Below are 26,649 nucleotides of genomic sequence, written 5' to 3' on the forward strand. Positions count from 1 at the left end.
GTGCAATGCAGAGTTATGATACTTAAATAGTGTTTGTATATTAGAGTTAACACTTCTAGTTTATTGATTGTTATTTTAAATTAATTCTTTAATCTGATCATATCAAACAAATAAAGAAAATCTATAAAAAATAAAATTTTTAAATTTTGTGCTCCGTCGGAGAGTAAATTTGGTACTCTTACCACTGCAGTCACATATATTAGCTCTGTTCCTTTACGTACCTGAGGTTACCATTTTTAACCTGCAAAGCGTTCCTTTACTTCAACAAGCATACAATTTATATGAGACCAGTTCACCACTTTTACCATTTTTTGCCACTGTTACCATTTTTTAAAGTAAAGGAACAGACCAATTGTTTTGTGCATCCCTGATGTAAGCACCAGAAATTTGATATGGTTCCGTTCGTTCATTGCAGGGAATAGTACATTTGAACTAGTTAACGACTCAACGATAAAAATAAAATATACCAACCAATTATAATAAATATAATTAATTAAAAATGCCTGCGGAAATTGAGAATTTGAATCCCAATGTATATAGTAAGTCAAAAGAACGCATTATTACCAAAGAAGAAACAGATGAAAGTATAGTGGATCCCTTTGACAAGAGGGAAATATTTGGTAAGAAGCAGTGTGACATTGTGCTCATATTCTATGGGGTCGATTATGGATAGCAACTCAACTTTAGTTGCGTTGCAGGAAGAGAAAATCATGCGATTAAAACGAGCAAAAAGACGGAAATCTTTGTCAAATTCAATCAATATCAATGTTTTAAACCTTCAGCTATTAATTTATTTGTAGGAAAGTATAAATTTTAATGCGGAAATAGAAAATTCTATTACTAAATTTGCTGTGGGCAACGCAACTGGGGTTGGGTTGCTATCCATAATCGACCCCTATATGTAAACAACTTGTAAAGAATTTCAATTTAATAGATTTAATACGCAACATTAACGATCCGGAACATCCGCTCACCTTGGAGGAGTTACATGTTGTCCAGGAAGATTTGATAAAAGTTGATGATAAAGGCAATACAATTTTTGTAAACTTTACCCCGACAATACCGCATTGTTCTATGGCTACATTGATTGGACTCTCAATAAGAGTTAAGCTTTTACGTTCGTTGCCTCCACGTTTTAAGGTAACTGTGGAAATTACGCCTGGAACTCATTCTTCGGAGAATGCAGTTAACAAACAACTGGCTGACAAGGAACGAGTGGCAGCTGCACTAGAAAATAAACATTTGGCAGAAGTTATAAATCAATGTATTGCGGCAAAAGAGGCAACGGCAGCATAATTTCTTTGTTTTTGTTTTTTATTTATTTCTAATAAAAACTTAATACAACAACTTATACCGTATTTACAGAAGCAATATTCCGATAATTATTTTTTTCTTGTCTTAACTACTCTTTTTAGCTTGTGCTTGTATGCTCGAAGCCGGTCGTGGTTTTGTGGGGTCATATTTATAGGTTTTAACCAATGGGCCTCGACCTGCCTTAGAAAACCGTATTTCGTCTAGTCGTGATCGTTCCTCTAATTCTTTGGTAATTTTCATGTTTTGCCATGCTGCAAAAAACAAATAGAATATTTGTAAGTTTCATTTAATTTTGCAAATTTAACCAACTTACAATCTTTCATGCCTTCAACAAACTTCTTTTTCTTGACGGGCAAATTTTCGGCTTTGTGTGTAATCATTTTGTCGATTTTGAAGTACTCTCTTACTGCTGGAATTTTCAGAACAGCCACCTGGAGCAAATAAAATACTCGTTAATTTTATATATGAGTTCGTCCTATCCTTTAAGTATATCTTTACCTGCCCAAGTGAAATGAAATTACTGCATGCCCAATATGTCAGAATAGCCGCTGGGAAATTCATAGTGAATGGGAAAATTGCTAGAGGCAGAGCTCGCAACACGTACTTCATCATACCCATATTCTGGGCTGATAATCTGGCACTGTCTGTACCGATTTCGACAGTCAGAAGCAAGGTCAAACTTGTAATGACGGGTAACATAAATGTGGGATCGGCAATTGTCAAGTCGGTAAACCAGAAAAGGCCACCTTCTCTCATTGATTCTACTGGCGCATTTGCCATTCCTCTCAAACCCATAAAGAACGAAATGAAAAGTGGAGCCTGAGCCAACGGTACAATAAGATTCTTCAGGGGATTCAATTCCTTTTCCTTCATGAATGCCATCATTTCCTGAGCATAACGGGCAGAATCAATAGCATTGCCGGATTGTCTTGCTTCCGTCATTTTCATTTGCAACAATTGCATTTGCGGCATATTGTTGTTCATTTTTGCAGCATTCCGTTGAGCCATAATTACCAGAGGAAAGATAATGGTACGCACCACAACTGTACCAATTGCAATGGCACCCCACCAAGGTAGATCCCAAGTGACATGCAAAAACTCCATACAATTCTGTACAAGACCAACTGGTGACCAGCCTCCCAAACCAATGGAAGCAAATGAAGGCTCTCCCAAGGCATTTAGAACTGGTCCAGCCAATTCACCGACATTTTCTGGAACGGCTGGTACATCGGGAATGTCTGCCAAATTTATAATTGTCTTTCCAGCCGCTTCACTTGCTGCCTCTGCGCTGGCAAATCGCATACCTATTGTGGGCATGGATAAAGACATCATTGGTAACTTGGATGTGTGTGCACGCTGCCATTTTCTGTCTGCTCCCAAATCCACATGCAAATCCCGTGAATTTATGTACAGCGATGATGCTGTGGGTGATGTAAACTGTAAAGAGGCAGAAGGAGGCAAACGTCCATTCAAGAGTGTTTCAGGTTATGTCATATCAGCACAGTTCTTCAGATTCGACGGAGAATGTATTCTCTACTTACTTTACTTTGTAAATTTAACTGTTTGAGTCCATTCGAATGGCGCAACATATGAATTCGTTGAAATATCATTACTTATTAGATTGACTTTTATTAACAAATCCTAAACTTTATTTTTTAAAACTAAAACAGCGGAGTTTCAATTTACCAATGAAAAAAGAAGTCAATGTGAAAACATATGATTTTCAGTTTCATATGGCGTACAACTAAATGAGAGCGTTTGGCTGGCGCCGAAGATGTTCAGAGATGGAAAATATATGGCCTGTTCCCGTACTTTATAAAGTGGTAAAAGTTGTAAAAGTCGTAAACGATTTTCATATAAATTTTGTGTACAGGAACGGAAAATGTGTAAAAGTGGTAAAAATTGTAAAAACTTTTTAGTTCTGGAACAGAGCTATAAATTTATATATGTATGTATGTAAATATATGGTCTGTTCCTTTACTTTTGAAAATGGTAAAACCGGCAAAAGTAGTAAAAATTGTAACTACTCTCATATGAATTGTATGGTGTCTAAAGTAAAGGAACGCTTTTCGAGTAAAAAGTGGTAAAATTTGAAGATTCTTGCACGTAAAGGAATAGAGCTATAAATGTGTCTTGCTAAAGTAATGTTATGCTAAAGTAATGCTATGTTTATACCAGCATTTCAATCACGTTGTTCGCTCTCATAATTACGTACACGAGTTAACCCGTTCATACGACATGGTACACCATTCATAGCAACATGATTTATATTTCCATACTTTTTATTTACTGAATATAAAGAAAGTTTCAACCAAAAGACGAGTAAAATTAATTGATATGATATCTATTTAATATTAAATAATATTATTTTCATTCATTTTTTCTATTTTTTTTTCACAATTTTGGTGTTTTCAGTACATTTTTAAATTTTTCTATTTTCAAAATTAGCGAGAGTTAGAGAGAGACCTGTCAAAATATCTTTTTTTTCTGGCAGGCATTTGATTTTGTTTCTAGATTTGTACGCGAATTTGGAACGACGGACAAGAAATATAACTGCAATGAAAGAGAAGACAATTTTTGATATGATTTGAGTGTATACTAGTCGTTAAAACGTTTACTTTCCATTCATAGCTCTGTTCCAGAACTAACAAGTTTTTACAATTTTTACCACTTTTACACATTTTGCGTTCCCGTACACAAAATTTATATGAAAATCGTTTACGACTTTTACAACTTTTACGACTTTTACCACTTTATAAAGTACGGGAACAGGCCACATGTCTTGCAGTTTTTCTAATGCTTGGTTTACATTTACGAAATCCACTCGATTTCAACTGTCAAATCCAAAGGTTAAACGTCAAATGAAATCCAGATGAGATTTCATTTGACGTTTGAGCTATGGAATTGACAGTTGAAATCGAGTGGATTTCGTAAATGTAAACTTAGCATAAAACTGTTGGGTTTTTAATAAACTTTTAAATTTTGAATTTTTCTTGTCATAATTAATTTATTTCGATAAATTCTCTCATTTGTTAGAGATGGGACATATTTTATCGTCGTTCGGAGAGTAATTTAAATTGAACAAGGTACAAAAATCGTCGTTCGTTCTCAAAATTTTGTATGGGAAATGAAGTAATTATATCGTAATTTGGGTTCGAACAAGGAATATACAGCGAATTAGCCTTAGTATGAACAAGGCATAAGGGGCACAGTGGATCGGGCTTACAGTGGATTTCGGGGGGAAGTCCACACTTCCCGAAATATGGGTCTTGACATTTCGCAAATCTTGTACTTTAACACCATTACGTTGTTTGTGGGTACCATTATAGTGCTGAAATTTTTACAGTAGATATTCCTTGGGACCCTGAACACAATGATATATATTTTCCGGGGGAAGTCCACACTTCCCGTCACATGGGTTTTGACATTTTACAATACTAACGTAGACAATATGGGTATTATTTTAAAGCTTATGGAAAGAAGTTTTGTGCACGTAAAATTATTAAACACCTATTTATAAGAGAATGTCTTAAAAATAAATAAAATCATGTCATTATTTAGCTCACAATTTGAAATAATCTTGTAACTTTTTCTTAATTGTGAAGCATGGTAGAACAAATACAAGGTAAAGTTAATACTACAACAAATACAACTCGAACAACAACCACAAAGGAATTTGTTTTTGTTTGTAACGTTACTGCCAGTTGTATTTGTAAACAAAACAAGGAAATGTCTATAAATTATTGGAATTTAAAAAACGAATAATTTTTCACATTTGGTTGAATATTTTGGAAAACATGAATGAAAATTCGTTACATTTTCAATTTTTATGTTTTCACATCATTCCACTAAATGCATAAATTGTCGCAGAAAGTAGAATTCTTGCAGACAAGTTTGGGGTCGCTTGAAATTCATAGAAAAAGGAGAAGCTGTTTCAATGTTTTGTTTTAGAAATCAAAGAAGAAATCAAAGAAGCACATTAGGGCTTTATTTCTTTAAATTTTAACAAAATACCTCACATATTAACTAACGTTGTATCGCCTCTACAAGCGGGGATTTACTGCGCGGCTTATCGTTCGAACTTGGAGGAGGTTACATATCATTGATATGAAGAAGTCTTTCTGGGAAATGGTTTTTTCCGAATGATATATTTTTTTTTCTCGAAAAATATATGTCCCTAATGTACATCGAAATAGAAACAAATGTATAAAATGTCATATGAAATTTGACACTAACGTTACAACCCAGTTCAGTCATCTGTGTATTGCTGCTACCTTTTCTTATTCTACCATGATTGTGAAGTAGGAATATGAAAACATTCTCAAGAAACTAGATAAAAATAGTTCTTGCTGGCTAGGAACCCCAAATGACAAATTACAGCCAATTTAAGGCGAATTTATCGAACTTTTACTATCCCTCATAAAAAATCGAAAGTAGACATCCTCTAGCTCAGAAACACTATCTTTGCGATAATACGGCTTGTGGTTCTATTATAGTACCTTTACATTTACGAAATCGAGTGGATTTCAATTGTCAATTCCTGTGCATATACATCAAATGGAAACTCATCTGAAATCCATTGGATTTCATTTGACGTTCAAGCAAAGAAATTGACAGTTGAAGTCGAGTGGATTTCGCAAATGTAAACGTACTATTAGCCTGTATGGTATCCAGTAAAAGCTAGTAAAGCTTATTAACCCATTTTATGCCACCACCCACTTCTCACAACACATTTAGTAAGGTCAATGTTATTACAACAACCAGACGGGTTACGTTATCCATACTCTGGGCATAACAGCATCATTCCGATGATGTTTCAATCTCCATCTTGAAGGAGAGGGAGGGCCGCATCTTGCCACATCATTGGTCCCAACCACTTGTTGCCGAAATAATGCACACCGATTAGTATTACCATTTCAGACATGATGCATAATTCCAGAAAATATGATAAATGTTAAGATATATTTTATGTTAGTCTCCCTGATGATTCAATAAAAACAATTCGTTAAATCTAAAAATAAAAAACAGTTCTTTAAATACGTATTTATTTCTTAAAAAATAATAAATAAATAAAAAATAAGATTAACAGGGTGTTTTTGTAAAAATGCTTGCCTGTCACACGAACCGCTCGTACTAAAACATATACGTTCATAATTTAGTTCTTGTAAAATTTTACGAACCATTCGTTTTTATCTGAAAGCTTTCGTCTATTTCGTAAAAGCTTTTATATTTCAGGGTTTCCATGATACTTATTTTGTGAATTTTGCATAGGCGTCTGCACGTAAAATGTTTTACTTGATGGCAACCCCGATAAACAGATGAAAAACAAAAAATAAGAAAAAAATGTAATCAAATTTGTCCAAAAATAATTGTGATAATATGAAGAAACGGATGTACATATACGCGTGTGCATCTATGGAAATAAATAAAATTGCATTCCCTTCCAGTTTTTGTGTGTTTTGTGCCATTTATTACTCAAATTATTTAATTTTCATTCAAAACGATGGGTCTTTTCCATTCGTTTATTTTTGACGTATTCGTTCGTCTGATTTTGTTAAGAAAACCAAAAAAATTACGAAAATAAAAAGCTTTTATTTGTTTGTCACACGAATACAAACGTCAACCGCTATGAAAACCAAATTGTGTCTTCGCTCATGAAATCGACGAACGAATGGGCAAAAACTTTTTACAAAAACACGCTGTAATACTCTATAGCAATAAATAATTGCACTGCCCGCAGATTAAAAAATTTACATTTCTATAAACATCGAATTATTATATAGTGAAAAGATTACTTTTCACTTTTATTTTGCTTTTTTGTACATCGGTTGTAGTAACTATCATCGATTTCTCTAATATATTAATACCTTCGGTAACTACATTTGTAACTGAATTCTCTATGATTTTATTTGCAGCCGCAGAATCATTAACAACATCAGCAGTTTTAGGAATTCCATTATCCATTTCTTTGTGATGTTTGGCTTGGTGAACAATGAGTAGTGAACGATTTATCGTAGTATATGGACAATATGAACATTTGTGTAAAACTGTGTCAGCCTTGTCGGGATGTTTGTGTCGAATGTGTTTCTGAAAAGGAAAAATAGGTCATCCGTTGATATAAATAGAACTTTAATGCATTAAAAGGAAACTAAGGCCATGTTTATATTATAGCCTTTTGCAGGGTTAACCTTCTTTATGAGGATTTTTTTGACGTATATGTAATGGAATTGACATTTAAAACCCAGTGGGTTTGTTAAATCCTGTTATATATAAACGTACTATAATTTATGTTGAGTACACAATATTAGTATTGAATTATTCCCAATAGAAAATGAACGATTCGTTGATGAAATTTGAAAAATAGTCTTTCTTTACTAAGTGCAGGACAATGTCACCTAAGTTGTCATGTCGTTTTCAAGACAGAATGTATTGAAACATACTTTTATGACGAATAGGTGACTATTTGCAAGACATTGTCTTGCAATGTGTCATGCAAAACAAATCAATTTCAAACTGTCTGAAAGGAGCATGCTATGAAATATTAATAAAAAACTAATATTCGCGATGCTTAAATAAAGACGTTGTACACATATATCCTTTATAGAAGTTAAATATTTGTTATTTATTTTTGATTACAAATATGTTTTGACAGAAAATGAGGATATCAGTCGGTATTAGTCCCAATTTACATTAGGCGAGTTTACTTGCGGCAATTGTAAATATCTCTCCGGCGAAAATTTCTAGGAAAAACCGGATTTAAAAAAGCTTCGAGAATAACAATTAAACCAAAATTACTTACGTACATCAATTTGAGGACGGGTTCCCAGTAGGAAGTGTCTTTAAGACAACATTGATGAATCGTGTACGACATTTCCAATTCGTTCACGACTCTTTGCAGACAGCCTTTTGGGATCGTTGACGACATTTTCACACAAGTGTCCCAGTATTCATGCAGGACAGCTTGAGCGACAGAGTAAGCGAAGTTGTCGTCGGTGACGATTTCGATGACAAAAATCACCCTATTTCGTTAACGACTATTTCAAAGACCCTGTCTTGCTACTAGTCATTGATGACCCAATTAAAGACAATATCGTTTATGTTGTCGTGTGTCAAATTTTAATTTTTATTAAATTAACAAATATATTATTTCTACAAATTTAATTAGTTAATTAAATAATAATACTTCGCTTAGTTTTACGAGCCAACATTTTCTTCGAGCTTCTTACACCATAAATGAATATTGTGAATACTCACTAATATACATATTTAAAATCTTACCATATATCTCAGTTGTATTTTACGATACAGCCGCTGGAATTTTCAAGGTTAGTCTACTTATTCTAATTTACCGTTTTCTACCTAATGCACTTTGTATAAACAAAAACTGTTTAATCAGTGACGTGGTTTCCGAATTCAATGACTTATAATTTTACATTTATCACAAATCGAACATTTTATATTGGAATAAATAATATTTGTACAATTGTTTCAAATCACACTTTTTGAGCATTCGTTTATTAGTCCCAATTTACATTGGGCGAGTTTACTTGCGGCAATTGTCAGTTTGTAGGTGAGAGAGGGTGCTGAGAGGCAAAGGGTTACCATATGTCTCACCTCTCTCTCCTACAAAATGACAATTGCCGCAAGTAAACTCGCCCAATGTAAATTGGGACTTACCAAGACACAATGCAAGACATGTTCTATGAAAATTTGAAATATTTCCTTTATAATTTTTTTCATTTGACAGTTTTTTCCTTTATAAAAGTTTTCATTTCACTTTTTCATAGAAGCAGAATTGAGCCCATGGTCATGCAAGTTCCCAATAGAAAATCCAGTCTTCGATGGCATTTTCGTCAACGATTCGTTGAGGGAATCTCCTAAATTGTCATGAACAACTTGCGTGTATTTTTGCAGAATCCAAAAATAAACGAAGGTCGCCTTTTGGTTGGCTGGTGTAAGAAGCTCGAAGAAAATGTTGGCTCGCAAAACTAAGCGAATTAATATTATTTAACTAACTAATTAAATTTGTAAAAATAATATATTTGATAATTTAATAAAAATGAAAATTTGACACACGACAACATAAACGATATTGTCTTTAATTGGGTCATCAATGACTAGTAGCAAGACAGGGGGCCTAATTACGACATCCGATTCGATCGAGTATTTGCTCGTGAATGAAAAAATCGAACTGTGAAAACCTATGTGTTTTTTAAAGAACATTAAGTAGGTAGATGGTAAAAAATGTGTTCATTTTAAAGCAAAAACTAAAAAACAAAATTAATAATGAAAAAAATTAAATATTTGTTGAATTCGTTGAACAATACTTTAGGCAATCATTTTGGAATGAAGTTCTGGGGCTCAATTCTGTTTCAATGAAAATGTGAAATGAAAACTTTTATAAAGGAAAAAAACTGTCAAATGAAAAAAATTATAAAGGAAATATATTTTATTTCAAATTTTCATACAAGAATCCAGCCACTGCTAGAAAAAAGTACCAAATGATTTATTTTTGTAAAACTTTTTGATATTAAGTGTGTCTGCGTACTCGATAATAGGTTTGTCCTTGTACTTTCTCAGTAAATATTACTCAGTAACTTCTTTTTAGAGAGTAAAGCATTCTATACTCTTTCAAAGGAAAAAATTAAAAAAAGTAAAAAGACAACATTCAGTAAACATTTTCAATTTGATTAATATTTACGATTATGATATTTGAATATTTTAAACTTTTGACAACTGCCTAAAGGTACAAAATGTTACTGACTGAACAAAATTCCTTCAGTAAAAATTATAAGTTCTCAGTAATAAAAATTTCAAATCAAGTTTCCCAATTCATTCTCTTTTACTGAACATTTGTGTAAAAAAACAACATTCAGTAATAATTTGTGATAATTATTACAAATTATCGAGTACGCAGACAAACTTAATTTGTAATAATTATTACACATGTTTCAAATTTTGACAGTTGTATAAAGGAAAAGTTGCTGAAAATTGTTTCAGCAATATATAGTAAGTAAAAAGACACACCAATTGTTGTAACAGATTGCTAATGCATCTACCGTAGTAATGTACGGTTGGTGGTGCGAGTAGGTTTTCAAAATTTGCAACATTAGTAATAATTATTACTAATTATCAAGTAAAAAGACACAGCTATTATCGAGTACGCAGACACTCTTAATTTTAGAGACATTTGTAATAATTATTACAAATTATCGATTACGCAGACCGGCATAATATTACAAATTACCGAGTACACGGACAGGTTTGTACAAATTTTTAGGTTATCGTACAGACCTAAAAATTTGCAAGTTCTCAGTCACAGAACTCTCCAAAAATCTCTCCCAACTCGCTCTCTTTTGCTGGATAATTTTGTTATCGAACAGCATTAAAAAGCAGTAAAAATTTGCACGAATTTGTACAAATTTTTGGGTTATCGTACAGACTTATTATAAAATAGGTAGCTTTATTCAAAAGATCAAATTCTGTGGTCGTACTCACCTGATACGTTACGCTCTGCACAGACTTGTATTCACAGAATTGACAATCGTACATTTTTTTATTCTCATGTCCCATACGATGTCGCCGAAAAGCATTATGATCGTTGGTGGCATAATCGCACTGTTGGCACTTGAAACGTTTCTCTTTCTTGTGTGTTAACAAATGCAATTTCAACGAAGCCTTAGTACTCATAACCTTGTGACAGACATCACATTTCATCATTGATGATTCACTGTTTTTGCAACAGTGTTCCTTTAAAGTTTTCTGATGTGAAAATGTCGAACCACAATTGGGACACCGATAAATATTTGGTTGTGGCAACTCCTTGGGTGGTGGGACAGATGGAGAATTATTGGAATTGGCTTGAACCCTATGCCAACGACGATGATTTTTCAATTGTTTGGAATTTTTAAAACCTTTGCCACATTGTTCGCACTTATAGTTGCGATCATCGTAATGAATTTTTGCATGGGTATTTGCCAGTCTGGAAAATATTGGAGTCTTAAAGTCACACAACTCACATTTGTACAATTCCATGTCAATTTGATGAGCGCGCCATAAATGAGTGTGAAGTGTATTCCAATTACTAAATTCAGTTGATTTGCATTCGGGACACATTGCAACTTGGTTGCTTGTCAGGTTGGAGGAGTCGGTGAGGTGGCATTTCTTGTGATACTCCAATGTGTCGTCCTTTTTAAAGCGAAAAGCACAGCCCTTAAAATTACATTTTACAAATACTTCATTAGTTGATGTGGGTTCCAAAACCATTCTTGTCCGATTCGAACCAAATGGTCTGCCACGAACACTAAGTGCAGTAACAAGCTTCTTGGGAGTTTCCATTAAATTATTTGCTACATAAATACGGCCTTTTTCTGCAGGCGCTACTTGAGATTCAGCATGAGGTGGTGTATTATCTTGAGGTACAGTAAACTCGGCTTCGGGAGCATGATGGGTAGTTGCATCCGGATTTGGACTGTTCGTTGAAATTGATTCTGATACTGGTACTGGAATGTCAATTGATGATGTTGTTGGTGAACATTGAGGTGTTGATAAATGTGGTATTGTTACTAAGGGGACAGTGGATATTGCAGTATGCACAACATTATCATCATGACCCGGTATATGGCTTGGAGCAAGCCCTTCTCGCTCTAATGAAGAACTTACTGTTACGCTGTTTTGTTTGTTGTTAGGAATTTCACACAAATCTGATCTAAGATTATTTATTGCAGATATTATGGGACTTTTTGCATTTATTTCGCATACACTCAATGTTGTTAATATCGGAGAGCGGGCTTCTGGTGTGACAGCCACTTCATTATTTGATTCCACAGCTATTGTGGGTGTATGGGTATCACATGGATTTTTCAGTGTGGCGCAATCTTTGGTCTCTGGTGTAGCATTGCTCAACTCTCTTTTAAGATTTTCTGTACTTCCCGTACCTTCAGTTGTTCCACAACTATCTTTTGTCATGGAGGAGTTTTCGATTGGTTCCATAGTGTTTCCAAGTGAAGCTGCTACATCTGTTGTGCCATCGTTTACATAATTCGTGTTATGTCCCATATCATGTAAACCAGACCCTCCTGTCAGCTCTTCTATATCCCTTATTGTTATTAACGAAACTTGCGGAGTGTCGACTTCCATACCATTTGGGAATGTTTTTTGATTATCTTCCATTGATGTGTAAATGTTATGTTCCTCCCGATTATTGTTATTGGCAACAGAATTATTGGTCACATCAGTAATTATGCCGTTAATATCTTCCGCCAAATCGTCATATGTTTCAGGCCATTCATTTGCCATTTGACTGTCCAAATCTTGAAATTTGAAAGCATCAGAATCATCATAAAGCCCATCACCAATTAGATTGCCATCATTCATATTTATGTTGTTGTCTAATACATCGGAGGCGCTGTGATTATTATCTAAATTGGGGGCTATTAAATGCTGTACCTCATTTTCATTCATTAAGTTTAGTTCGTCTACAGTACGTAAATGCAAGGTACCCCTTTGCTCCTGATTGATCGGATTTTTATTCTGAAATTAAAAAAAAAAAAAATAGATATAAGAATATACAGATACATATCGTCACCACAAATGCCGGAAGACGTAACCCACATGAAAATCGAAATTCATTTTTTGATGGAATCCAGTACATAAAGCTAAAATACATCCTCTGGCAAAATTTCAATTTTCTACGTTCAAAAATAACGATCCTATTCAAGAAATGACATTTCGGAAAATGTGATAACATTGCAGATTTTGTTGTAATGGAGGATCCCAAAACCAAGCGCTTAAGCGGTTTTGGTTTCACTACATATTCCTATTCGCACAGGATTGATAATACTCCAATTATTCGCCCTTAAAAGATTGATATTCTATAAAACAGGTTTTCATTTTATAAGGTTTTTTGCTTCTCCTGTAAAGTTTTGGGTTTGTGGGTTACGTCTTCGGGCATTTATAGTGACGATATGTAAAATATTTATTAATGGTAAAGAAAAAGCGTGGGGATGTACCAGATGCTTGCATTTGATGCTCATTTTTTAATACACTCTGTTTTGAAATTTCACTAAAATCAAACTATTTAAAAAATTATAATTTTATTATTCATTTATGTTCATTTTACTTTATATAAAGCTCTGTATTTTTTGTTGGAGTTGTTTAACATCCCTTCCTTTTCCTGGAGTATAATAATTCAATCAATCAAAATATTGTATATTTAATATAGTTTTTTATTTTATTTTATAATTACTAAAAACATTGTTCCACAACATCCCATACGGGACAAGGGAGACTTCTCTCATATCAATGAGTGCACCCCGATTCATATTTAGCTCAATGATATGGGACCTACTGTTTATCGCCGAGTCCGAACGGCGTGTCTTAAGACACCACTTGTGGAGAAGTTTTTCAAGGCTGAAATACTCAGGAAATGTCACCAATATTACTGAGGGGTATTTTGCCACCGTTGAAAAATGTTTGATGTTGCGGGGAATCGAACCCCCGACCTTCTGCGTGCAAGGCGGGAGTGCATACCATTGCACCACGGTGTCACCCATTTTATAATTACTACCCCTATTTTTTTATACATAGTAATTGTGTTTTGGAGCAGTATAGTCATCCCACCCTTAAGTTACATAATTTAAAATTTACTTGTTATCATGGCATTATATTGTAGTGTACAGCCTTAAGGTCGAAAGACTGGGCATATGTGAATTGAAATAAATAAATAAAAAAGTTTGGAAGACCGACTAATGGCCGGCTGAGGTATAAAAATTGGCTAATGAGGTCACTCGAAATTGGAAAGATAAAGCTACAAACATGGAGAAACGCTTTTGGTTACGGGTCAATCAGGTTCAAAACATCGTTGAACCCCGTGTTATTGAACTTTATACCAACAACGGCATAGTCAAACGTATCGAATTACAACGATGTCATGAGCATTAAGCAACGTGAACGCGGGCACCTTAGGTATTGCAAGAGGATTGACTACGGAATATATAAACTTGCATGTCAGGAAAATACTTACAACATTAAAATGATTCATCTCCCCATTAGTTGGATGCTGCAGTTCATTTTCATTCATAAGATTCAATTCGTCAACAGTACGTAAATGTAATGTACAACGATGCGGTTCTTGAATTGGATAAAAGTTTTTGTTCTAGAAGAAGTAGAATAAACGCACATTAAAAAAAACTGATACTCGTAATCTAATGTAGTTATAAAATCAAATTACCATAGAAGCTGAGGGTTCCTCTAAATTTATTGTAGAGACATCCGGTGGAGGAGTTGCGTCAGTAATTAGGGTAATGTTTTCAATTTGTCCACCACAATTATTCATGTCCATAGTCTCAACATTGTTAACCACATATAATTGATTATCCAGTAAATAACTATTGTCTGTTGGAGTTGAATTAATATTCAATTGATAAGTGGTGTTGGACATTTCATTATGACCGCCATTGTACGACATAGTACCATTGCATGCAGCGGTTGGTGGAACATTTGAGCTACTTTCATATATAAATGGAAAGTGTGTAGAATTGGAATTGGTCTGCGTTGTGTTTGTAAATAAATTTGAATGATTTTCTATATATTCCAGAGGCATTAAGTTGAAACTCTCAACACTTTTCACATAAATTTTGGGTTTTCTCGATTTACCGCTATCATTATTTTCGTTGTTGTTGTTTCTATTAATGGGAGCCATGGCATTTTCATTATCATTGTACGACCCAGAATCTATAGTGTTCAAATCTGTTTCCTTATTGTTTGTATCATCGCCGGAGGCAAACAGATTATAATTTGTATTATCCAAATGAGAGTTTCTCCTCAACAAAGCTGGTTCACGCAAAACATCCACACTTTTTATGGAAATTTTCTGTTTTGGTGCTTTGATATTTTGTTGTCTGTTGCTGTTGTTATTATTAGTATTGTTTACAAATAACTGATTCTCAGTCTGTTCAATTGGTTGGCGATTTGGTTCCCTCAGACATTCCACATTTTTCAAATAAATTCTACTTTTTCGTTGTGGTTCACTGTGTTCGGAATTGTTAGAGGATTCTTTGGTTGGTTGTGAAGATACTTTGTTCTTATTTTGAGCAATGGAATGTGATAATTTGAAGGCCTCTTCTTTTGACATGATATGATCGAGTCGCAAATGGACTTCAAGAGATTCTTGTACAAAAAATACATTGTTGCAGCCTGAAATAGAAATTTAATTTAAATAAAATATACATACATATGTATGTATGTAGTTGAAATAATAAAAGGACAAGAAAGATCCGAATTTAGAAATGAGATGATCCAGTATTGACTATTATAGGTTCTATGCACCGCAAACCTTCTTAGGTTTGTACCAAAAGCTTTTTTATATATGCACAAACATGGATAAATACATTACCTGGACACTTCAATTCATGTTGCACAGTTCCTTCTAATTTGGAGTTTTCCGTATGCACAGACTCATGTTCATTTCTTTGATCTTCATTTAAACTAATGTAAGGACATAACGAACATTTATATATTGTACATGCATTCACTTTATTTGCTGGGTCCTCTTCTTTATGGTGATCTTCCTCATTTAAATTATCATCATCATTATTTTGGTTTTGCGTAGCAACTTCAGTGCTATGACTTTTCTGTGTAGTAGATGGCGTCCTCGGCGGTGTAGGAGTAGCATTAGTTCTTTCTTTAGATGCATCCGAGTTTTCTGATTTAATTGGCTCCGATTTAATTTCTTCTTGTCGACTAATATTCCTGCGAAAAACATTTCCATAGCTTGTGCGTTGCGGTTGAACATCTGTGGTGTGAATCTGTACAAACGGAATATTTACAAATGTATTTGGCGTCTGGCCTGTTGACACTACTGAGTTGTTTGAGACACATAAATTTGTGGCAGTTTCGTTGATAAAGTTGTTTTGACCTGGATGATGTCTCGGTTCCACTGCAGGTGAAGTGTTTGCCAGTAACTCGCAATTGTTGGAATAGTGATTCTGTGTCTGGATATCGTAGTCGATTATGGTATCAATAGAAGACACCTATACATGGTCCACATTAAAAGGAAATGATTTAATTTATGAAAAAGAAGTGTCCGTCCATTTTCATACCTGATAATTTGTAAATTGAAAAAACCCGGTCTCATTCATTGTTGTGCTGAGTTTTAATTAATCGTCTTTCGATACTGCATCTGAAGAAATAATACTATTCAAACCTTGATTTAACGGATTTCAAACTTCTTAATAATTTCTATAATTTCTAATTTGTAAATATAAGAAAATAAGGTATAAAGATTGATCAAAATGAGTTTGCAATGTTTAGAATGAATATGAAAACAAGTGGGGTAAAACAGCTGATATTTTGGAATGAGAGAATAAACAAAAAAAACTGCATTATCATCATTTATAAATAGAGTTGTATAGTTCATGAACGAACTAATTCAATTGAACGATTCATTGAAAAGAGCATATGAACTAGATCAGTGGATATAGTTCATTATAGTTCAATAGTTCACTGAACTATAATCAGTCGGTGGCCGTACGATCAACGAACGATTCACAATCTAGTTCAACATGTCGTTCACAAATACATAAAGTGACGGCGTCGTCTATGTTAAGGGATGCCTTCGTAATGTGATCAGCTTGTTTATGTTTTGGATCAAGGTACATGGAATAGCTGCCCGAAAATGAAGATTTCTACAAAAACTTACCCCCATTATTATAAGTCTTCTTTTGTGATAGTTTGGATTTACCGAACAGATTTATAGCGTTTCGGTTAACTTAAAGTTAAAAGAGATGATTGAATTTTAAGGAGGAGCTTCTTGTCATTAACTTTCAATGTGAAAATTATAATTTTAATGCCTCCAAATTAGTTTATTTTGCATTTTCAAATCCATCAGATAGTAAAAGAACACATGTAATAATGGCCCATAGAGACATAACATATTACAATATGTCGAATCGATTACCTAATGAATCTGCTTTTTTGGATAGAAAAAAAGGGAAAACATAAAAAGAAACACACACGCACAAAGCTTTTTCGCAATGACAATTTCTACACACACAACATAAGATTTTTTGGCAGTCACCTAAATGAAGGTTGTTTTTTTCTAAAATTAATTAATCTTTCTGTAAGAATGCAATAAAACTATGTAAATTTAATATTTTTGATATGGAGTAGTTAAATTATATTAGTCTTTTGGTTGTTTGTATTTGGTGTATGTATACGTTTTCATCAAACGACCTATTAAGAGCCGGTGAACGATTTTTATCCGAATGATTGAACTTGACAGTGAACTATGAACTAGATTACTGACCTAGTTCAGTTTAAAGAGCAGAGCTATTGAACTAGATATTTCAAATGAACTAGATTGTACAACTCTATTTATAAATTCATAAAGTGGCTACAGCTACGTTTACATAAAACGAATATGGTCTAAAGGCCTCGACACTAGACTGGTTTTAACTAAAAGTGAAAAAATCGATATCAGATTTTTTTATGCGACACCCTCCTTAAATGTTTAGTTTTGTTAAAAATTAAGATTGCCAAAGTTTAAGCTCACTCGGAGTATGTTAACACGTGCCAGTGGGAGCTCAAAGTTTCCATGGGCTCTTTATATAGCTATATTAAAATCTGACCCGATTTTTAAAATTTTTTGTAGGATTACTCGTTTAGCCACTACAAAGAATTGGTAAACTGTTTTCATCGATTGGACAATAATGCCAAGTTTACACTTGCGCTCTAAAATCCACTGGATTTCACGAAATCCTGAAATACATCCCGGTGTTTAAACTTATTTTTTGTTGATTTCAAACATATCACAATGATCAAGGTAGATTCATATGCGCAGATGATCGAACATGAATTTTCAAAACAAGTTGTTGTAAATTGAATTAGTCATCAAAAATATACGACAATATAGAACTTTACAACTTTATTTCGAAAATTATCGTAAAATTATCTATATATCGTATTAATTGTGTATAGTAATAACAAATGAAAAAATAAAAAATGATTTTATCGTTGAGACATCATAATAATAAATTTTGATAGATAAAAGTTGTGTTCAGAACTTGCAGCAGTTTTCCCGTTTAGCGCTAAAAATGCGTTCCCGTACTCCGAAGTCTAGCAAGAATTGCACTTCTCTTTAAACAAAAACAGCGCCGAATAACACCCTATTCTCCTGTTTTTTGCCATACAATTTTGGCATAGTAGAAACTAGCAACATGTTCATTATCATCTAAATACGATAGCTGATACGTTGATTTGCTGGAGTTTTTGCAATTTCCGTAATTTTTTCGTTCTATTATTTTTTAAGAAATTTGTATGGGGATTTTTTCACATTGTTTACAAATTTTGATACTAAAATCTTTTGTTGCATCAATTGACCATCTACCTTGTTTATTGTGATACGTGAAAAGTGTTGCAACTTTTGGTACTTTTCAGGCAATAACAGGGTTGTATATCATGTGTACTGCGATTTCGATGTTGATTTCGCTGAAATCACGAAATGAGATGATTTCATTTTTGTATGTGAAATCATGATAATTTTTGCTTGATTCCGTGCGAAATCACGAAACGCCTTCGAAATCACGAAAAGACGCCGAATGTAAACCAAACATAATACTATGTTTACATTTACGAAATCCACTCGATTTCAACTGTCAATTCCATTGCTCAAACGTCAAATGAAATCCAATCGATTTCAGATGAGTTTTCATTTGACGTATACACAAGCGAATTGTGTATAATTGTCAAAAATTGCTTCGCCATACAAATTTCTTAAAAAATACGGGAACGGAAAAATGGTGGAAATTGCAAAATCTCCAGGAGTGATATCAAAATTAACGTATCAGCTATCGTATTTAAATGCCAATTAACATGCAGCAAGTTTCTACTAGGTCAAAATTGTATGGCATATAACAGGAAAAGATGGTGTTATTCGGCGCTATTTTTGTTTAAAGAGAAGTGCAAGTCTTGCTAGATTTCGGAGTACGGGAACGCATTTTGAGCACTAAACGGGAAAACTGCTGCAAGTAGTAATATTTTGCAAGTTCTGAACACAAATTTTATATATCAAAATTTATTATTATGATGTCTCATGGTAGAACAAGAAAAGGTAGCAGCAATACCCAGCTGACTGAACTGGGCTGTAGTGTTAGTGTCAAATTCCATATGTCATTTTATATATTTATTTTTATGTTCGATGTATATTAGGGATATATATTTTTTGAAGAACAAATTTATTCATCAGAAAAACAACTATTTCCCATAAAAACTCCTTCATATCATTGACATGTAACCTCCTCCAGGTCCGAACGACATGCCACACACTAAAACACCGCTTATAGAGGCGGTACAATATTTGTTAATATGTGTGGCATTTTGTTAAACCTGAAAAGAATAAAGCCCTAATAAATTGTGCTTTTTTTGTTTTGAAAAGCAACAGCTTCTTTTTTTTCAATGAATTACCAGCGACCCCAAACATTTTTTCAAGAATTCTACTTTCTGCAAGAAATAATGAATTTAGTGGAATGATATCGAAACATTCAAATTGAAAATATAACGAGTTTTCATTCATGTTTTTCAAAATATTCAATCAAATGTGAAAAATTATTAGTTTTTTAAATTTCAATAATTTATAGAAATTTCCTTATTTTGTTTACATTTACGTTGACACTAACGTTAACAAACAAAAACAAATTCCTTTGTGATTGTTGTTGAGTTGTATTTGTTGTAGTATTAACTTTACCTGGTTTGTTCTACCATGATGATGTCTCAACGATAAAATAATTTTTTATTTTCTCATTTGTTAGTACTATACAAAATTAATACGATACATATATAATTTTGCGATAATTTTTGAAATAAAGTTGTAATGTTTTATATTGTCGTATGTTTTCTATAACTAATTCAATTTACAACAACTTGTTTTGAAAATTCATCTTCGATCAGCTGCGCATATGCATCCACCTTGATTATTGTGATATGTTTGAAATCAACAAAAAAATAAGTGTATACGTCGAAACCGCTTATAACGTCGTCGTTTATAACGTCATATCGGTTATAACGACCATATCCAAAAGTCCCAAATCCCTGGGACCCTTTATAACCTTATCGCTTATAACGACATATCGGTTATAGCGACGAATTCCGTCGGTCCCTAGACCAGGATTTCGTGAAATCAAGTGGATTTTAGAGCGCAAGTGTAAACTTATCATTATTGTCCAATCTGTGAAAACAGTTTTAGGGGTAGTTTACACTATATGTAAATGTCATATGACATGAAATTTTCCCTCGTTATATTTTTGCTAATATGTGCAATATTGGAGATTTTCCTTACGCCATTTACTCTGTGCGTCCACACCAGCAAAAATGTAATAGAATTACGTCTTCACGTTGCCTGGGTAGATATGGAATGTTTTTATTTCGTGTCATATGACATTGATATATAGTGTAAACTACCTCTTACCAATTCTTTGTAGCGGCTAAACAAGTAATCCTACAAAAAATTTGAAAATTGTGTTAACATACTGGCACGTGTTAACATATTCCGATTGAGCTTAGGAGGGCGTCGCATAAAAAAATCCGACATCGATTTTTTAAAACCACTCTAGTGTCGAGGCCTTTAGTTTCTGCAAATTTATTTTTTCTTGCTGATCTCTGCTGCAGCGAGTTATGATGATAATGCCGTTTATTATATACTGAAAAAGGGGGACGGACTCAGGGAACGTGTATAAAACGTAGAGAGAATGAAGGAACCAAGAGAATAAAGGAACCAAAAAATTCAATGCTTCTTCTTGACCGGTGGACAGTGTGTTGTGTGTGAAATGTGTTTATACGTTTAATAAACAAAAAAAAATTAAAATTAATTTTCATAAAGCCAACAAATATAAAACTTCAAAATGCCGCGTATTATGATAAAGGGAGGTGTTTGGCGGAACACCGAGGTAAGCTACAAAGGTTTACATATGCGGTTTCAATGACACTATAAAACTTTTCCCTTCCTCTTCAGGATGAAATCCTCAAAGCCGCGGTAATGAAGTATGGCAAAAACCAATGGTCACGTATTGCCTCATTGCTGCACAGGAAAAGCGCAAAACAATGCAAGGCACGTTGGTATGAATGGTTGGATCCCAGTATCAAGAAGACAGAGTGGTCACGCGAAGAGGATGAAAAGTTATTGCATTTGGCTAAATTGATGCCAACGCAATGGAGGACCATAGCTCCTATAATTGGACGTACAGCAGCGCAATGTTTGGAACGTTACGAATATTTACTGTAAGTAATAGAGATGTAATTTTATATACTCAATTTATTGTCCCATTCATCCATAGGGATCAAGCTCAACGCAAAGAAGATGGCGAGGAAGTTGCCGACGATCCGCGTAAATTGAAACCCGGTGAGATTGATCCCAATCCAGAAACTAAGCCGGCCAGACCTGATCCAAAGGACATGGACGAAGATGGTATGTATGTGAAGGACAAGATTTAGACATCTAATTCATTTTTCCTTTTTATTTGCCAGAATTGGAAATGTTGTCTGAAGCTCGAGCTCGTTTGGCCAACACACAAGGTAAAAAAGCCAAACGTAAAGCACGTGAAAAGCAGCTGGAAGAAGCTCGTCGTTTGGCAGCTTTACAAAAACGTCGTGAACTTCGTGCTGCTGGTATTGGTAGTGGACGACCCAAACGCATTAAGGGCATAGACTATAATGCCGAAATTCCCTTTGAGAAGAGACCCGCTTTGGGATTTTATGACACATCTGAGGAGCATATTGATAAGACTGAACCGGATTTCAATAAAATGCGTCAACAAGATTTGGACGGAGAGTTGCGTTCTGAGAAGGAAGAACGTGAACGCAAAAAAGATAAACAGAAATTGAAACAGCGAAAAGAAAACGATGTTCCAACAGCAATGTTGCAAAACCTGGAACCAGAACGTAAACGTTCTAAACTTGTATTGCCACAGCCCCAAATTTCTGATCAGGAATTGCAACAGGTTGTTAAGCTGGGACGCGCTAGTGAAATTGCCAAAGAAGTGGCAAGCGAAAGTGGTATTGAGACAACCGATGCATTATTGACGGACTACTCAATAACCCCACAAGTTGCTGCAACGCCAAGAACACCAGCTCCGTACACTGATCGAATTATGCAGGAGGCCCAGAACATAATGGCACTAACACATGTTGAAACACCGCTAAAGGGTGGGGTAAACACACCCCTGTATGAGTCTGACTTTTCTGGTACATTACCCAAGTCGTCAGCAATTGCTACACCAAATACTGTCATAGCTACACCATTTAGGTAAATGAACATAATATATTAATAATGAAATTAATTAATAAACGACATGCATTTTTTAGGACTCAGCGGGGTCAAGAAAATGCTACACCAGGTGGATTTGCTACACCCATGTCTTCGGCTTTGGTGCCCGTCGGTAAGACACCAAGAGGTGGAGATGGTTCTCAAACTGTGGCATTAGTTAGAGATAAACTTAGTATAAATCCCGAGGAAAATATTAACGTAGGCGATACTCCTGCCTTATATAAAAATTATCAAAAACAACTTAAGCACACTCTGCGAGAAGGATTAGCCACGCTTCCAGCACCACGAAATGACTACGAAATTGTTGTACCCGATGATAGCAATGATATTACTGCCACTGAGCCATCCGATGAAGTTGCAATGATCGAAGATCAGGCAGATGTCGATGCTCGTATTGTTGCTGAACAAGAGGCAAAACGTAAACGTGAATTGGAAAAGAGATCACAAGTCATACAACGAGCTCTACCCCGTCCAACCGAGGTTAATACAAAAATATTACGTCCTCCTACGGATAAACAGAATCTTACCGAACTGCAAAAGGCAGAAGAATTGATAAAACACGAAATGATTACAATGTTGTTGTTCGACTCAACCAAAGATCCCGTGCCCGGACAATCCCAAGCCAAAATGGATCAATTACAAAGTTATTTTAAGGCAAATCCTTATGAGGATGTATCACAAAGTGATCTGGAGAAAGCCAAGGAAATGTTGGCCGAAGAAATGAAAGTGGTGAAGGAGGGTATGGGTCACGGTGATCTGCCTCTAGACGTATATTCGCAAGTTTGGGAGGAATGTTTGGGTCAAGTTTTATATTTACCCTCACAAAATCGGTATACTCGGGCCAACTTGGCGAGTAAAAAAGATCGCCTAGAATCAGCGGAAAGACGTTTGGAACAAAATCGCCGACACATGGCTAAAGAAGCCAAACGTTGTGGCAAAATTGAAAAGAAACTAAAAATTTTAACAGGTGGCTACCAAGCTCGGGCACAAGCCTTGATTAAACAGTTACAAGACACTTATGAGCAAATTGAACAAAACACCACTGCATTGTCTACTTTTAAATTTTTGGCTGAACAGGAGTCGGTGGCTATACCCAGGCGGTTAGAGGTATGTAATAAATAAATACATATTTTCATAATTTTTAACAAATATTTTACTCGACAATTTTAGTCGTTGCAAGAAGATGTACGTCGTCAAATGGAACGTGAGAAGGAGCTGCAACAGAAATATGCCAAACTCCAAGAAACCTTAACTGAATTGAACTTATCATGTCCTAATTAAATATATATTTCTTTTAATATTAGCTTATATAAGTCACTAAATGCAAGTAATAAAAAACATGTTTTAGTATCATATCCGTTAAGAAAATAATTCGGACCCGTCCAAGTTTATTTTTTATAGGAAAATTAAATTAAACAGAATGTAAAGGGAACGACGAGGTAGTAAAATATTAACATAATAATTATTTTCTAATACGGCTTTGGGTTGACTGCGATAATCCTCCGATGTAGCAGACTACATGTGGGAGGTACCCGAAGGAGTGGACAAATAAAGTCCATATTCGAACCTGATCTATATCTGGATGTGTAAAGTATGGACCAAATCTTTGGTTTGGGCATTTTTACAACAATGGCTGGTGCATATAGTATACAACAACCATATGTTTGGTGATTTTGGCAGAATGTCATAATCAATAATTAGGAAGAAACGCGAAATGGCATTGTTTTATTGAAAAGTGATGGAAAATAGGAAAATAAAAAAGAAACAAAACACAGCTGGCAATTTTAGGTTGAAAAATAATCTAAAAAATCAAACAATATGATCTGATAAACGCTCTATATCATCCAGACTAAATCCCTTAGTTTTTTTTTTAATTTTTAATTTAATTTATTTGACAATCACAGTAACCTACCCCATAGGGCCAAGAGCGGTTCTAAAAACAGCTATACAATAACTACTCTCAGTTACTTATATCTAACATATCTCATAACACTATGAAACAATAGGTGCAGCTTACGCAAAACAAAACCATAACTACCCCCGAAAATCTCAGCACAATACAAAAAGTGAGGCATAATCAATGCATGGACCAATTGAATTCTAATGTCTCTAGACAGAACTAAGTCCAAACAGTACAACTTTCTTAAAACAAAGTTTACCTTGGACACCACAGAATTCACATGCACATCAAACACTAAACCACTATCAAGAAACAAACCAAGACATTTCATCGAGCTTACAACATTTATAGTAGTACTATAGATGGAAACACTAATTGAATCCTCTTGCAAGTTTCCGGAAAACATCACTTTAGTCTTCCGAGTATTCACTGAGAGCCCGTTACAAGACAACCAAGTAACCAACATATTGACACTGAAATCAATTGACGATTGCAGAACATCCAAAAACATATATTCCCCTTTAAACAAAATTTTGACATCATCAGCAAAAGCAAATGACATACAACTCCTACTATTAACACAACTCAACAAATCATTAACATACATTACAAATAACAGAGGTCCAAGAACAGACCCCTGAGGAACACCACTACTCACGGGAAGCATACCAGAAACACTATTCTTACATGAAACATACTGTCGTCTATTGAACAAGTACGAATAAATTAAATTACAGGCTGAGGAAGAAAAATCAAACAGACGATGCAACTTCCTAACTAAAATGGCATGATTTAATTTGTCAAATGCCTTTTCCAAATCCAGTGACAACAATACGCAACAACCACCAGCACTAACAGTATTCCTAATATTGTCAGTCAACCCAACAAGAAGCGATGTTGTGCTGCGATTATTCCTGAATCCATACTGACTCTCACACAACAGCGCATGTTCATTAATGTAGTAAGCATTTGATCCTTCATAACATATTCGACCATTTTTGAAAGGATCGGCATTATTGATATACACAGTCTTACATAAGTATACGTACGCCCCATAAATCTCGGGTTTTAGAAAAAGTAATGATATTTATGAAATTCCAAGTACACAGGTTTATTTCGTCTCACTAATAAACAATATTTAATACAACAAAAGTATATTCCATAAAATAAATAACGGTAAATTTTACAAATATCAAAAAATGATACTTACAAAAGTATACATACGCCCCAAGGAAATATGAGTATTATCGTACAATTTATGGAATTAGCAGCAAAATTTATACATTTTATTGTTTTGGCGAATGTGTCTGGGTGTCCGAGATATATTTTAGAGAAAAAAAAATAATTTTTGGGTGTTATGTGCCGTTATTTAATGCCAAACTTCTTGTATAGCTCGTTAAAGCGGACCCTTGCTGATTTCTTTCCGTTTTAGGTATTTGAGTATACAAAAGCCACAATATTAGTGTCAGATTATAGATTTTGAGATCCTAGAAAGCTTTTTAGTTGACCTTGTGCATAACACACCTTCCTGGGTGTCGATAAATTCACATTTTTCCTGGGATATCTCAGCTACTGTGACAACCCCGCCGGTGAATGCCACAAGAGCTGCTGGGGAAGACATAGGCGGGAAATGTTCCAAGGTCGCTGATTTGCGGAAGCCTGTTGAACAGGCATCTGCGGTATCAGTGACGAGGAACAAATCCAACACCTCGGGGAATAACAAAACTGGCCCGAAAGGGAATATCGGCTCTGCTGGAGGTCGGACGATTGATGGGACTGACGGCCCTTCAACCTCAAAGCTGGCTAGCGGTCAGAAGACTACTTCTTCATTACCACCTGGTATGAAGAGAGTGAGGTCTTCTGAGGATCCGCATCCAGATGCTAAGAGGCTGGGTGGTCGCCAGTCCGATAATCGACCGGCCTCGTATGCAAAAATGGCAGCTCGACAGACGGTTAAGGAAGCTCATCCAGAGAGGGCCTGTAAAGGCAGCTCGGGCCAAAAACTTCCTAAACCTGCTGGTGAGAAGCCATATGAGCCACACAGGCCTGCAAGAATGACGGCCCCAGATGACCTTCTGGTGGCAATCATTGATAGAACTGACCCTGAAGGTAGGATCAG

The 26,649-nt window shown here is 34.8% G+C and overlaps 4 protein-coding genes across 4 annotated transcripts; 2 read left to right on the forward strand and 2 right to left on the reverse strand.

Annotated features, from left to right (window-relative positions):
- The first annotated feature begins 406 nt into the window (after window positions 1–406).
- Window positions 407–1,358, forward strand: galla-2 (MIP18 family protein galla-2). The gene is made up of 2 exons (XM_073980682.1): window positions 407–620; window positions 935–1,358. The coding sequence occupies exons 1-2, from the start codon at window positions 500–502 to the stop codon at window positions 1,294–1,296; spliced, it is 483 nt and encodes a 160-aa protein (XP_073836783.1). The 5' UTR covers window positions 407–499; the 3' UTR covers window positions 1,297–1,358.
- OXA1L (OXA1L mitochondrial inner membrane protein) lies at window positions 1,297–3,063 on the reverse strand. Its single transcript, XM_073980681.1, has 4 exons — window positions 2,856–3,063; window positions 1,813–2,751; window positions 1,628–1,745; window positions 1,297–1,565 (listed from the first exon to the last, which is right to left on the reverse strand). The coding sequence occupies exons 1-4, from the start codon at window positions 2,922–2,924 to the stop codon at window positions 1,399–1,401; spliced, it is 1,293 nt and encodes a 430-aa protein (XP_073836782.1). The 5' UTR covers window positions 2,925–3,063; the 3' UTR covers window positions 1,297–1,398.
- A 3,259-nt stretch (window positions 3,064–6,322) lies between these two features.
- Window positions 6,323–16,647, reverse strand: LOC141400962 (uncharacterized). Its single transcript, XM_073980683.1, has 6 exons — window positions 16,416–16,647; window positions 15,710–16,346; window positions 14,546–15,510; window positions 14,339–14,470; window positions 10,813–12,846; window positions 6,323–7,401 (listed from the first exon to the last, which is right to left on the reverse strand). The coding sequence occupies exons 1-6, from the start codon at window positions 16,452–16,454 to the stop codon at window positions 7,090–7,092; spliced, it is 4,119 nt and encodes a 1,372-aa protein (XP_073836784.1). The 5' UTR covers window positions 16,455–16,647; the 3' UTR covers window positions 6,323–7,089.
- A 4,267-nt stretch (window positions 16,648–20,914) lies between these two features.
- Window positions 20,915–24,001, forward strand: Cdc5 (cell division cycle protein 21). The gene is made up of 6 exons (XM_073980921.1): window positions 20,915–21,254; window positions 21,320–21,585; window positions 21,642–21,772; window positions 21,832–22,609; window positions 22,669–23,737; window positions 23,801–24,001. Exons 1-6 carry the CDS (start codon window positions 21,210–21,212, stop codon window positions 23,909–23,911), a joined length of 2,400 nt encoding a protein of 799 aa, XP_073837022.1. The 5' UTR covers window positions 20,915–21,209; the 3' UTR covers window positions 23,912–24,001.
- The last annotated feature ends 2,648 nt before the right edge of the window (window positions 24,002–26,649 follow it).

The sequence above is a fragment of the Musca autumnalis genome, unplaced genomic scaffold (assembly GCF_047663935.1).
Source record: "Musca autumnalis isolate F117 unplaced genomic scaffold, ASM4766393v1 scaffold_4, whole genome shotgun sequence".
In the NCBI taxonomy this organism is placed as follows: domain Eukaryota; kingdom Metazoa; phylum Arthropoda; class Insecta; order Diptera; family Muscidae; genus Musca; species Musca autumnalis.

What these genes read in the sequence shown, in the direction of transcription:
- galla-2 (XM_073980682.1), top strand. Translation starts at nt 500, where the DNA reads ATGCCTGCGGAAATTGAGAATTTGAATCCCAATGTATATAGTAAGTCA. An exon ending in TGACAAGAGGGAAATATTTG is followed by an intron (nt 621 to 934) that starts GTAAGAAGCAGT and finishes TCAATTTAATAG; the next exon opens with ATTTAATACGCAACATTAAC.
- OXA1L (XM_073980681.1), bottom strand. Translation starts at nt 2,924, where the DNA reads ATGATATTTCAACGAATTCATATGTTGCGCCATTCGAATGGACTCAAA. An exon ending in AGTTAAATTTACAAAGTAAA is followed by an intron (nt 2,752 to 2,855) that starts GTAAGTAGAGAA and finishes GCCTCTTTACAG; the next exon opens with TTTACATCACCCACAGCATC. An exon ending in ATTTCATTTCACTTGGGCAG is followed by an intron (nt 1,746 to 1,812) that starts GTAAAGATATAC and finishes TATTTGCTCCAG; the next exon opens with GTGGCTGTTCTGAAAATTCC.
- LOC141400962 (XM_073980683.1), bottom strand. Translation starts at nt 16,454, where the DNA reads ATGAATGAGACCGGGTTTTTTCAATTTACAAATTATCAG. An exon ending in AGATGAATCATTTTAATGTT is followed by an intron (nt 12,847 to 14,338) that starts GTAAGTATTTTC and finishes TTTTAATTTCAG; the next exon opens with AATAAAAATCCGATCAATCA. An exon ending in TGCAGAGCGTAACGTATCAG is followed by an intron (nt 7,402 to 10,812) that starts GTGAGTACGACC and finishes TTTCCTTTTCAG; the next exon opens with AAACACATTCGACACAAACA.
- Cdc5 (XM_073980921.1), top strand. Translation starts at nt 21,210, where the DNA reads ATGCCGCGTATTATGATAAAGGGAGGTGTTTGGCGGAACACCGAG. An exon ending in GTGTTTGGCGGAACACCGAG is followed by an intron (nt 21,255 to 21,319) that starts GTAAGCTACAAA and finishes CTTCCTCTTCAG; the next exon opens with GATGAAATCCTCAAAGCCGC. An exon ending in GAACGTTACGAATATTTACT is followed by an intron (nt 21,586 to 21,641) that starts GTAAGTAATAGA and finishes ATTCATCCATAG; the next exon opens with GGATCAAGCTCAACGCAAAG.